The 11,801-nt window shown below is 39.8% G+C and overlaps 1 protein-coding gene across 1 annotated transcript; it reads left to right on the plus strand.

Annotated features, from left to right (window-relative positions):
- The first annotated feature begins 2,127 nt into the window (after positions 1-2,127).
- On the plus strand, positions 2,128-10,988 carry LOC115580373 (uncharacterized). Its single transcript, XM_030414652.1, has 7 exons — positions 2,128-2,617; positions 4,087-4,188; positions 4,708-4,725; positions 9,520-9,595; positions 10,526-10,683; positions 10,792-10,890; positions 10,962-10,988. The coding sequence occupies exons 1-7, from the start codon at positions 2,288-2,290 to the stop codon at positions 10,986-10,988; spliced, it is 810 nt and encodes a 269-aa protein (XP_030270512.1). The 5' UTR covers positions 2,128-2,287.
- The last annotated feature ends 813 nt before the right edge of the window (positions 10,989-11,801 follow it).

Raw genomic sequence — 11,801 nt, forward strand, 5'->3', positions numbered from 1 at the left:
TAGAGGACCACGATAAGCTTTTCTCTTACTGTTAGCGTTTTCAGACGATCTTTTTGGACCCGCCATCTTCGGACGTTACACTCCGTAACTCCATATTTCTTGGCTGGCTGACAGTTGTTTGGCACCTCCGCTGCACTGATCTCATTATCTTAAAATCAGCATCATAGCTCAGCCTCAGATGTTTGTTAACTTGCCCCACTTTTGATCCACTTTGCTCCGTAAAATCACCGCGTCTCTCCATTTTTCATCTCCTGTCACTTCTTCTCCGCTGTGATTGACAGATAACCGCAGCCACAGTGTCAGTGACGTCTCTACAACAAGATGGCGCCCTCTGCTGTTGCGGTCGTGTAGCGACACAGACAACTATCAGCATGTGTCAACGGTTAGACCCCAATTATAAGACGACCCCACTTTTCCCACATAATTTACATCGAAAAAAACCTCGTCCTATATTCGGGTCAATACGGTAAGTAATGAAAGTGTGTATGAGTGTGCGCGCGCCACGTACGGGGGGGGGTGCAGAGCCGACTGACCGGGAGTGAGAGATGCTTTGCTGAAGCTGCAGCGCGAAACACAAGTTACAGATTTTTTCGGCTCACTCTCAGACTGTGGCGGGACAAATTAGACCATGGCGGCCCGCCACAGTCTAAGTAATCAATGGAAAACACTTAATGCACGTCGGACCTGCATTTTCAAAGTCTTTACTCGCCAGGATGGTAGTTTTTCAGATGATGAAAATCTTTTGCTGAGGTTCTCATCTTGCAGCGGATGGAATACTCTCGTCTGAACTGGTAGCGCGCGTGTGTGTGCGTGTGTGTGTGTGAGAGAGAGAGAGAAAGAGAGAGATATGGTGCAGAATGCGCTGCAGGAAGACAGCGCAGCACTAAATAATCAACATTAATTCATTATAACACAAATCTATCTATGTGCGCTGGTAGATTAGTTCTCAAGCGCTGCCGTGTCGCTTGCATGTATTGCATCAAATTTTTTTTTTTTTATCCGACATTCTAGCCCGGGCGCTACAGATTTCAGGCCGGGCGGGGCGTCTGGCCAAATAAGGTCTGCAGGAAACCCTGATCTTCGCAAGCTTAATTGCATGTTGTCACCGATCTGCACCTTGCTACCAGCTTGCTATGCACAACACGTCACGTCACGTCCTACGTGACCTGACGAGAACAGAGGCTGATCAGATCGATGCGCAAGACTGTTCGATATGAAATAGGCTATTTATTGATCAATTTTAAAATCAACATTATAGACTACTAAATGTTATCATTTCAAAACAAAAAAAAAATCCATGACTTTTCCAAAACTTTTGGGGTGAATTTATGTTTCCAAGACTTTTCCAGGCCTGGAAAATGACATTTTCAAATTCCATGACTTTTCCAGGTTTGTTCTAAACGTACGAACCCTGGGCTTAGTATAGAAATGTAGATACCTCACTGGCTCCTTTTGTATGTCATATAGACGATACTAGTATAACTAGAGCTGCCACCAACTAAGAATTTTTTTAGTGACCAACAATTGTCATTTGTCGCCCTTAGTTGACTAGTCTTCACAGTTTATGAATTAAGTGGGAATAAAATGGCGCAAGTAACGGGAGGCAAACATTTCCTTTGCTTTAAGTCTGAATACAACATAATATACAACATTATCCCCAAAGCGCAATTCAGTTCCTACAGTTCACGACCACACAACACTTCACACAACAGGTGACAGAAGGAGCGTGATGTGACAAAAGGGAGAAAGAGTTTGAGGCCCACAGTGCTGCTACAGCAGGTCGCAGCGCCAAAAGGCAATTAGCTTCTTTTTTTTTAGCTTCAATTAACTTAGGCCTCTGCATTCGTACGTTCATATATGATAAAGAATAATATTTGCATACATTACCTCTTAAAATGCGACATCATCCAATTCTTCCATGCTGCTAGCTGATTTGTTAGCTAGTTAGCTCCGCTAACGATAGCTCGCCTCGCTGTCTCTGCTCGGCTGCAATGATACACAATAAACACTGAAAACACATTGACACGTCGATAACATTCAAAGGGTGTGCGATGTACAAAGAATGAGCACTAGATACAGCCGTTTAATTTACATGCAATGAAACGCCAGTCCTAGTTCAAATCCAAGTTGGTCCCATATAACGTTAGTTTACGCCCACATTCTCATTTGCAGCAGCTAGCTGGCGGGGGTAACCATAGTAACGAGTGTTTACGGCAGCGTTGCTCTACCGACCTGTGACGAGTGACGACTTTACCGTCCACTTTCCTGCGACATCTTTGCTTCCAACATGATTTGGCGTTGCTTCATTTGCTATATACTTGTGGCATTGACTCTGAAACTACTTTTGAGTCACATTAACACCATGCACAGTCGCAGCCCTGACTTTCGCTTCGTGTGCGGGATTGATGGCTGTCCGAGTGAGTACAGGGTGTATAACTCCTTCTACTATGACGTGAAGCGGACACACGCACATCATCTTCTCCAAGTTGAAGCGGCGGAGGAGGAAGGACCAACTCGCCACGGTTTACCTGGAGCAGGTGAAAGGACAGCCTCAAACGACCAAACTAATGTAAGCCCTGTGGCTGAAGCGGAGGGCTCAAGCATCGCCATTCCAGCGGTAAGTCGTAATACAAGCTAAAACTTAACTTAGCATTTATTTAGGTCAACTATGCCTGATCCAAGCAAGCCCACTAAATATGTTTGTTTTTGTCAATGACAGGCTCAGGTTGTAATTTTAAGATAAAGTAATAGCAGTGTTGAAAGTAATGTCTTACTGTAATTCCACTATGTTGTGAGTAACGAGTAATCGAACCAGTAACGCAAATACAACTAGTCTAATGAGATTTAAATCGGCTAGTTAATGGTTAACGTTACATTTATGTAGACAAACGCAGCCTACCGCCCCACAGATTGTCCACTTATGATCTAATGTCATCAGACATTAGATTACAGCGAGCATCAATTAACCTGTATTTGATTGCAAACATACGAGACTCAGTCGTGATAAACTCACCTTGGCTGAAAAGTGGATTGGAGTGCACAACTGGACTGCAGCTTTGTGTCTCTGCCTCCTGCTGCTGCAGCAGTCCAGTCAGACTTTTACTCATCTGTCCGCAGGTAAATGCAGCAAGTCCATAAAAATGGTAATCCAGTGTTGAAATACGTGTTGAAATCAGCAGGGTGAAAGCTAGTTAGTTGACAGAAGGAGGTTAACACATGATGTGTTCAAGGTGGGCTCAGTAAAATGAATATTAGGCAAAGTTAAATAAAATGTCATCGTGATGTGTTCAAATGTGTAACGTCAAGAAAAAGAAATTTAGGTACACTAAAATAATAGCAGTGTATCTGCACATTAATAAGAGAATTAAAGCAGATATTTAGAAGTAAGAGGAAAGTTACTTTTCTGACAACTGCTTAATTTTATATGCAGTAATTGGTAAATTAATTCACTTATTTGATTATTAGTTTAATTTGTTTAGTTTAATTATTAGTTATGTAATTCAGTTACCAGACTTCATTAAAACAAATCTGTAACATTAATGTTAGTCATTCAAACAACAAATTAAAAATCACAGGTTATCCTTCAACAGTTTGAATCAAGCATAGAGGCTGTAATATGTGTATTATGAGCTTATCATTCATGAAGGGATAACTGGCACGTGAGACATGTCTTCATGGTCAGTGTGTGACAGGAAGTTGTCTCCTTTTAGCTTATTGGAATACAAGTTCAGTTCAAAGGCCTTTAATAATGTTAATTTATTGGCAAGAGAGCAAGTGAAGGGATACAATTTACTGTGTGTCAATCTTAACACTCATGAAGTAGGCTACAGATTTGTTCTGATGCTGTCATTGTTTTTTGTAGAACTGTTTTGTTTTGTTTTTATTAGATGTTGTTTTTGTTGTTATTTTACATACTCAAAATAAAGACACCAATCAGTAAAAATACACCCATCTTGTTCCTTTTTGTAGGAAGAAATCTAGCTAGCTAGCTTACCCAGGTAGTTGTCAGATTGTCTGGTGGTGCTACCTACAAATGCCAATATTTTCCCTGTTTTAATAGATATGTTTGTTGTTACTCTCTTTCAGAGTTTATTTCAAGAAGATGGAGAGGGTCGCATGAATGTTGACCTTTCTAAACATGCAACTGCATTTCTTCTTCAAGCCAGAGAAACCCATCGACTGACACAGGTAATTTATGCCATTGATTTTCCTATTTATTATATTTCATTTTTACTAGCCGGCTTAAAAACAACAAGCTTAAACTGTAGAATGACTTAGCTACTGTTCAGACCTGGTATCTTGGTTGATCCGATCACAGCTGGACAGCTAAGTACATGTCAGAGAAACACCTGACATTAGAATGTGTCTCCACATGCTTCTTCAGTGACCACTTGTGATGGGATCTCACTTCCCCGCTATATATTCAAATGGACGCATACTTTGCTGACAGAATCTGCCCATCCACTGTATTTGTTGAGCATACGCTAAGAATAAAGACAACGTAATACAGCCAACACTTACACTTTTATTTAGCACTGTCCACTTGAGTTTTGCTGGAAATAGCCCATTTTGATCATTGCATGTCTAACAATATGTAATTGAAGGGTTGCTTTAAAAAAAAAAGTGTCTGTGAGTTTGCATGTTGACTGCATTTTTGTATGAATTTTATGATGTAGTATTTTTGTTTGTTTGTTTTCTACTCCCCAGAGAGCAGTTAACCAAATGGTGAGTGGAGTCCAGCAATATCAGGCCGCATTACTGGAGCACCTAAAACAGCAAATGAGCAACATGATTGAGAGACATTCTGGGGACCTGGATCAACTAAAGAGTGATGCAATGGGGATATTTGACCAGTTTGTTGACCCCTTCTGTCAAATTGCTTCCACACATTTGTAGGATAAGACCATCAGAGAACTGTTAGAACTGTTTGAGAGGATTTACTGTGACTTAACTGAGCTGTGTGATGGTGTCCAGATTGTCACTGCAATGGTGAGAGGACAATTTATGGGGCACTTGTGTCTGTGTGCAGAGACACTCTAGCTCAGCATGAAGTGGCTGGATTTAAGATAGGAGTGGGATTTGCCTACAGTAAATGCAGGCACTGCGAATGCAACTTTGAAGACATGCAGGAGCAATTTAATGAAGATTAGTTTGTTAAAAGGACAATGGCAAGTCATAACAGGCAATGTAATGACATTGAAAAGGCAAATACTGACTTTCTGAAAGACAATCTAAAAATTACACATGGCATAAACAGGAGAAGTAAATTAACAGAATTTCCTCACTTTGATATAATCAATCAAACCTCACAGGACATCATGCATGTCATTCTTGAAGGTGTTGCCCCATATGAAATCAAACGTGTTTTAAAGCATCTTGTGCTTTCAGGGTTTATGGACTTAGACACATTCAACAGTGCAATTATTTGTTTCCCTTATTCTCCAGTGGATGCCAGGGATAAGCCTTGCCCCATATCTGTCAATACACTGTCATCAAATGACAATAAATTGAAACAGTCAGCTGGGCAGATGCTGGTTTTGTTAAAGATCCTGCCATTTATCATTGACAAAATTGGAGAAAATGATTACACACAAATGCTACTTAAGTTGTTAGAGATAGTCAAAATTCAATTTTCACCTATTATTGCTCGCTCAACTCTTTCAAGGCTGAAGCTTTTAATAGAGCAACATTTCAAATATTTCAAACAACTGTTTCCAGATGCAAATATTATACCTAAACAACATTACTTGCTGCATCTTCCTTCTCAGATTAAGGCACTTGGTCCTACTGTGAGGCATATGTGTATGCGCTTTGAGTCAAAGCATTGCTTTTTTATGCAGTGGGCTTTGAAAAGTAGTTTTAAAAATATCTGTAAGTCTCTTGTGAAGCACAACCAACTTTATGAATGTAGTCAGAATGTGCATGAGAAACATCCAATTTGTTCAAGTGAAGTTGACATTGGCTCAGTCTCTGAGGTGAAAAATGTTCACTATGTAGAAGGAAAGATTAAAGACTTCTTAGGAATAGAGCACGTTGAACGTATAGTTTCAGTACAGTGGATTATGCAATATGGAAATAAGCATACATGTGGAAAATCTTTGGTTATTTCTAATGTCATCAATGATACTCCAGAGTTTGCACTTGTGAAAAACAATTATATATTAAATGCGTCAGTTTATTGTTTTGAATGCCAACCTGTCTCTACAGTTGGGTGGAATGATCATTATTTAGCTCATGAGGTTGAAGTTCCCGACCTAGCTCAAGCCAATATTTTCATGGATGCTGAAAAGCTTGCTGATTATACACCATACTACTATGTAAACTTCAATAATAGCAAGTACATTCCACTTAAGTATGATCTCACAGATATCATCAAACATCATTCTTGAGTCTGCATTGAGTGTGGTAGAGATGCACCGATCGATTTGCAACCGATCGCAATCGGCCGATAATGCCCCTATCGGTTTTGATCGGAGTTCTCAAAATAGATCAAATCAGGCCGATCAGATGACGTTTCAATATAGAGACAGTGCACTGACTGCATGCAGGGTTGCCCCGCACTTTGGCCTTGATGCAGCGTGAAAAAAAACTCATCATACGGCCACAGTGGCCTCTGTGCCCCTGGCCCGGTCAGCGTAGCGAGCTTGCCCTGAATTACAGCCACCCGAGTGCACAGTTGTCACTCACAGTAACTTCAGTGAGTCCGCGGTTCGCGCAGGTGGAGTCTCATCATCACTCCACACATCAGTGGTCTCCTGCTGGTTATTCTACAATAATAAAAAATGTGCTTTGCCATAATTTTGGGGAATTTCTATTGGGAGAAATATTCAATAACACTAATATTCAGTGTGGTGTCACAAAAATCACCTCACCCTAACCCTACTTAACAAAAACTACTTTCTAATGTAACTTTAACTTGATTTTGGTATTAAAAAATGTTTTAATACACAATCCATGTCTTATTATAAATTAGGATGTTATGGTATCAGTCTGAAAGGTAAATCAACACATTTTACTCAGTGGTCTTTGTGCCCTGTCATGTGGCCTTGGCGCCCCTGAAAACAAAAATGAAGGCCAAATGGACTCGCCCCTAAAATGACTAAATTCCCACCCTGACTGCATTCCCACTAGTAAGCTACAGTTACTCTATGTAAGCTGAGTCCAAGTTGTCTCTAAGAGTCTCTAGAGTGTGGCGGCCCTAAAAATCCTGACCGGTGCATCTCTAGAGTGTGGCTATTTGGGCTGATTTTTTTTTTTTTTTAGCACTGACAAACACTGTAATTGATGACAGCATTTATTTTTACTTATGACTTTTGAAATAATGTGGTGCAGTATGTCCAGAGTGCAACTGAACAGAGAAGGAAACACAATTCCAGCTTTTGCCTCTGTCTTTTTTACAGATCACATGGACATGGTTTCATGGAAATGTAAGAAAAATAGCTACACTGTACTGTGCATTGTGAGTTGTTGTGAGTTGGGCATGTCAATAAAGCAGATTTGTTGTCTCAATTCAAGTTAAGTCTATTTCTTGAAACAAGACGATTCATCTTTTAGAAATAAGAAAGCAGCTTAAAAACCTTATGACATGTCAAAAAAGCTTGTTTCATCTGAGATATGACTCAAAACAAGATTTTGTCAAGACAGTTTAACTTAAGAAGATATTCAAGATGCACTGTCTAAAACCAAGCTCCTTTATCTCACGTGAATCTTGCTCTTTAGGTGACTTTGTCTTATATTAAGTGTGATGAGATATGAACATGAACATTGGTGGCTGCAGGGAGGGATGACTGCAGAGAGGAAAATAAGTTATTAAATAGCCTATCTGCTGCAAGTTTGCTGCAACACAGCTATGCCAGGCTACTCACCAACTGTGCAGTCCTTCTTGGTCGTTTATTTGGGTCTTCTTCATTACCAGTCCTTCTCCATCGTTTTCCAGGTTTTCGTCTGGTCATTTTTACACTCCAATACTATATAAAGAGACCATGATCATTTAACAATTATAGCAATGACTGATATCAGAAATAATATAGAGCTGTTAATTAATACTAGTCTACTGCACTGTTAATAAGTACCACAATTTCAAAATCTTAAGTCAAACTACAAAATGTTTATTAACATCACATTCCTAAAGTGGCAAAAGTATTGATCATTGATGATCAATTTTTCACTTTAATGTAAGCTCATTTGTATTACTAACTCAAATATTATATATTATGTATAATATTATATTAATATTCTGATGTATAATTTACATAAATAATCTAATAATTAACTTTTGTAGCAGCATGAAATATAAATTATCAAGAACATATACAGCTAGACTTAGGTGCTTAAGTTTATGTAGTTTCAATGTGTGTTTAGTGCCAAACAATTTCACAATTATTCTTAGTATGGACGGGACATGGAAGTATACCAGAGATTATCAGTGAACTGCGAACATGTGCGCGCCTGAAGAGAGCCTTGACTTCGATAAAAACAACTTTTCTAAAATCTCTACAACTCATTTTCAAGACATGTGAATGATGCTGAGGTGAGGGGACTAGAGGCTGAAGGTAAAGTACGTTGCATTCTCTGTCAGAATGACAATGAATTTGTCTTAAAAATAAGAGCTTTACATTGCACCCCATTAGAGTTTAGAACTGTGTTCTTAGCGGGGGCTACTTCAGGCGCTTACGCTCATATGCTTCACCAACTGCAGCTTCCCAAGGTACAGTTAATTCCACGATGAAAAGCGACTTCTGAGAGGTTGACCACAATACCAGGTCCAGCCTGAGGTTAGTTGTAAATATCTCAGGCAGAAAGGTGAGTCTCTGGTCTAAGTCAACCTGCATTCTCCAGTCCCGGGCAGTGTCTAGGAGGGTTGCTTCCACTATTGCAGATGGCTTTGCTGGGAGTTGTCCTGCTCTTACAAATGGGGTGGTGTTTGTGTGCTTAGGCATTGGGGGAGGGAAGGCATTGTTGGTAGTTCCTTCCAGGGTAGTCGCCAGTTGTCGTAGGACCTGGTTGTGTCTCCAAGTATAGAGACCTTGAGACAAACTGGTTTTGCAGCCGGTGAGGATGTGTCTCAGTGTTGCAGGGGTTTGACACAGCGCACAAGAAGGATCTTCTCCAAACCATTGGTTAAGGATTGTGTGTGTGGGAAGAACATCTCAATCTCAATGGGAAAATTTCCTGGTAAAACAAAGGTTAAATAAAATAAATAAATAAAAATAAAGGTCACACAATTTTCAAAAATCATAGGGGAAACACTGCAGTGACCCATAGGAACAAGGAGCAGAGAGTCTAGAGGTGATTCTTGTACTTTTCTAAATGGAAATATTTTGCACATTTGATTTTCCTCTGCCTTCATTATATCTTACACTTTTACAAACTTAATAATTCCATTTTAACCTCCCTTGAATGCTATTTCTTTTTTTTCTTCTGGCAATGAATTTGAAAATAAATACATGTCATTTCAGTTATTGGAACTGATATGGTCATGTTTGGACATCACATATTTTTTTTTCCTCTTTGTATCAGATTGAAAGAGCCCTGCAAGAGGACTTCCCGAAAATGAAGCAGCTTACAGGAGGATGGATGTTTTATAAAGCCACAGGTGACAAATTTATGCTGGAGACTACAATAGTGAATGTTCCTAACTAGGGGTGTAAAGGTACACAAAATTCACAGTTCGGTATGTACCTCGGTTTTGGGGTCACGGGGTCATTTTTGGTACAGCAGTTGGTGCTAACAGCTAACTAGCTCTCCTCCTGCCGATTTCAACGCAGAAGCGTCGGCAGTGAGTTTACTGCGTCCTTTATTAGCTGGCGATATTAGTGTTTGTATGTTTTCTTGTTACTGTGTGTGTGTGTAGTGAAAGGTGGTCTATAACTTGTATACCTTTCTGAACCTGCTCTGGTGCATAGACATATATATATATAGGTAACGTAACGTTAGAGTCTGCATTGATCTTTGGCTCGTGCCTCAACATCGTCGCCGCCATTTTGGACCGAGCAAGACTGCCCTGCAATACATAAGTAAACAGGGGAGCTGCTGGATAAAAAGCACTACAACGTTTACATTTCTCATACGATTTCAGCCCAATTGTCATGCAACAGTGTCGCAGCAGAAACACTGTCTGTGTGAACACCACACACAGCTCACGCAGGCAGTGTGTTCCATAGTCCTGTATGGAAGTATTTTGCCTTTGTAATTATTACAGTATTGTTTGTTTAAATACTTGTGTTTTTGTAATGTTCAAATGTTTTAAATGAAAGGAGTTTATGTTAAAGTAGCCCACATGGGAATAATAGTTTTGTTTTGATTTTTTAAAGTGGTATCGCATTGGGTGTCGAGAATCGTGGAATTTCACTGTGTTAGGGTTGTAAATTCAGCATACATAAATACATTTACTTTTTTATTTTTTTCATTATGTAAGGGGGAGGTGGCCAGCGTAAGCTGACCATCATCCCGACCGATGTTGACGGCTATTCCACTTGGATACTAAAGGCAGCTTCTAACAATGGAAAGAACGTTATCTTCGTAGTTCCTCTTCAAGAGAAGATGAGCACCACTCCTTTACCTCCAGATGCTGCAGAATTTAATAAAATGCCTAAAGCCTCCTGCAAAACCTGCAATTCCACCATGCCACTACAAATGTTGGCACTGCATGTACAGGAGTGTGAGCTGGATAAGTTTAAGTTTGTAAGTTTAATCTCCCTGGAACAATTCCCCCATTTTTACATTTGATGTGCAATAACAGCACAATTTGAACAATTGTACGCGTGTGTGCGCGTGTGTGTAATTATACAGGAGCCAGAAGATGCATCTGAGCAGGAACCCTGGAATGTGGAGAAGTTCGACAATGCTACTGATAGCGATGGGGTTGAAGTGGTTGAAGACCAGTCTGGGGTATATTTTTTTGTCTTATGTTTCTCCAGAAAGTTGACACAATTTGCAGCATTTTATGTGTTGTGTTGCAGGTATTTGTAGAAATTGCGAGTCCTTGAAAAGACAATTTTGATTTAGGCTAAAGATTTCTTAAAATACCTTGTATCAATACTTATATGTAGGCTACAAAAACACAAGAGCGGGCCCAGCTATCTTCTGCCCTCTCCAGATCACCTACACACACAAACATGTCTGCATCGTCATCTCTCTTCTACCTCACACACACAAGGGCTTGTATCCCCATCTTTCTCTCTTTCCCGCTCTCATTCACCAACTGTTTTTCCATTACAAAGTTATAGGGGAATGACACCCATTCACATATGTTCTTCCTCTGCCCCTTGACAGTTAATTCTATATTTGTGGACATGCACCACTCTCTCCTAAAGCTAGAATCATACATTTCTATTACGAGAATCCTTCCAGACGGTGATGTAACTGGGATGTAAAATCTGGGGCTGACACTGAAGGGGGCTCTAAATTTATGTAATGTTTGTGTGAGAACTTACATCCAAATTAGATTTATATTTTTGAATTGGTAGATCTGAACCATAAGGAAATGTTCACAAATACTGACTGAACTGTCCTGGGCCACAGGAAGAGCATATGTAAATTCTTAAAATGGGTGGTGTTCAAACTTTGGTTCCTGCCACCAACTTCAAAGCAGTTATTCAATTGCTGTACTTTATTATGTTGCAGTTAGAATAAGCCATGGATGAATAATAACGTACATTTGAATTTTTTCAGTGTTTTTGACAGGCTTTTATAGCGTAAAAACTGGCGTCTTAATGCGCCTCACTGGAGTGCCGTAAAACGTCACTTTTTACACACCAGCTGTTTACTGCACCTCAACAGAGTGCTGAAAATTGTCAATA

The sequence above is a fragment of the Sparus aurata genome, chromosome 4 (genome assembly GCF_900880675.1).
Source record: "Sparus aurata chromosome 4, fSpaAur1.1, whole genome shotgun sequence".
Taxonomy (NCBI): domain Eukaryota; kingdom Metazoa; phylum Chordata; class Actinopteri; order Spariformes; family Sparidae; genus Sparus; species Sparus aurata.

What these genes read in the sequence shown, in the direction of transcription:
- LOC115580373 (XM_030414652.1), top strand. Translation starts at nt 2,288, where the DNA reads ATGATTTGGCGTTGCTTCATTTGCTATATACTTGTGGCATTGACTCTG. An exon ending in CAAGCATCGCCATTCCAGCG is followed by an intron (nt 2,618 to 4,086) that starts GTAAGTCGTAAT and finishes ACTCTCTTTCAG; the next exon opens with AGTTTATTTCAAGAAGATGG. An exon ending in GATGTTTTATAAAGCCACAG is followed by an intron (nt 9,596 to 10,525) that starts GTGACAAATTTA and finishes TTATCTTCGTAG; the next exon opens with TTCCTCTTCAAGAGAAGATG.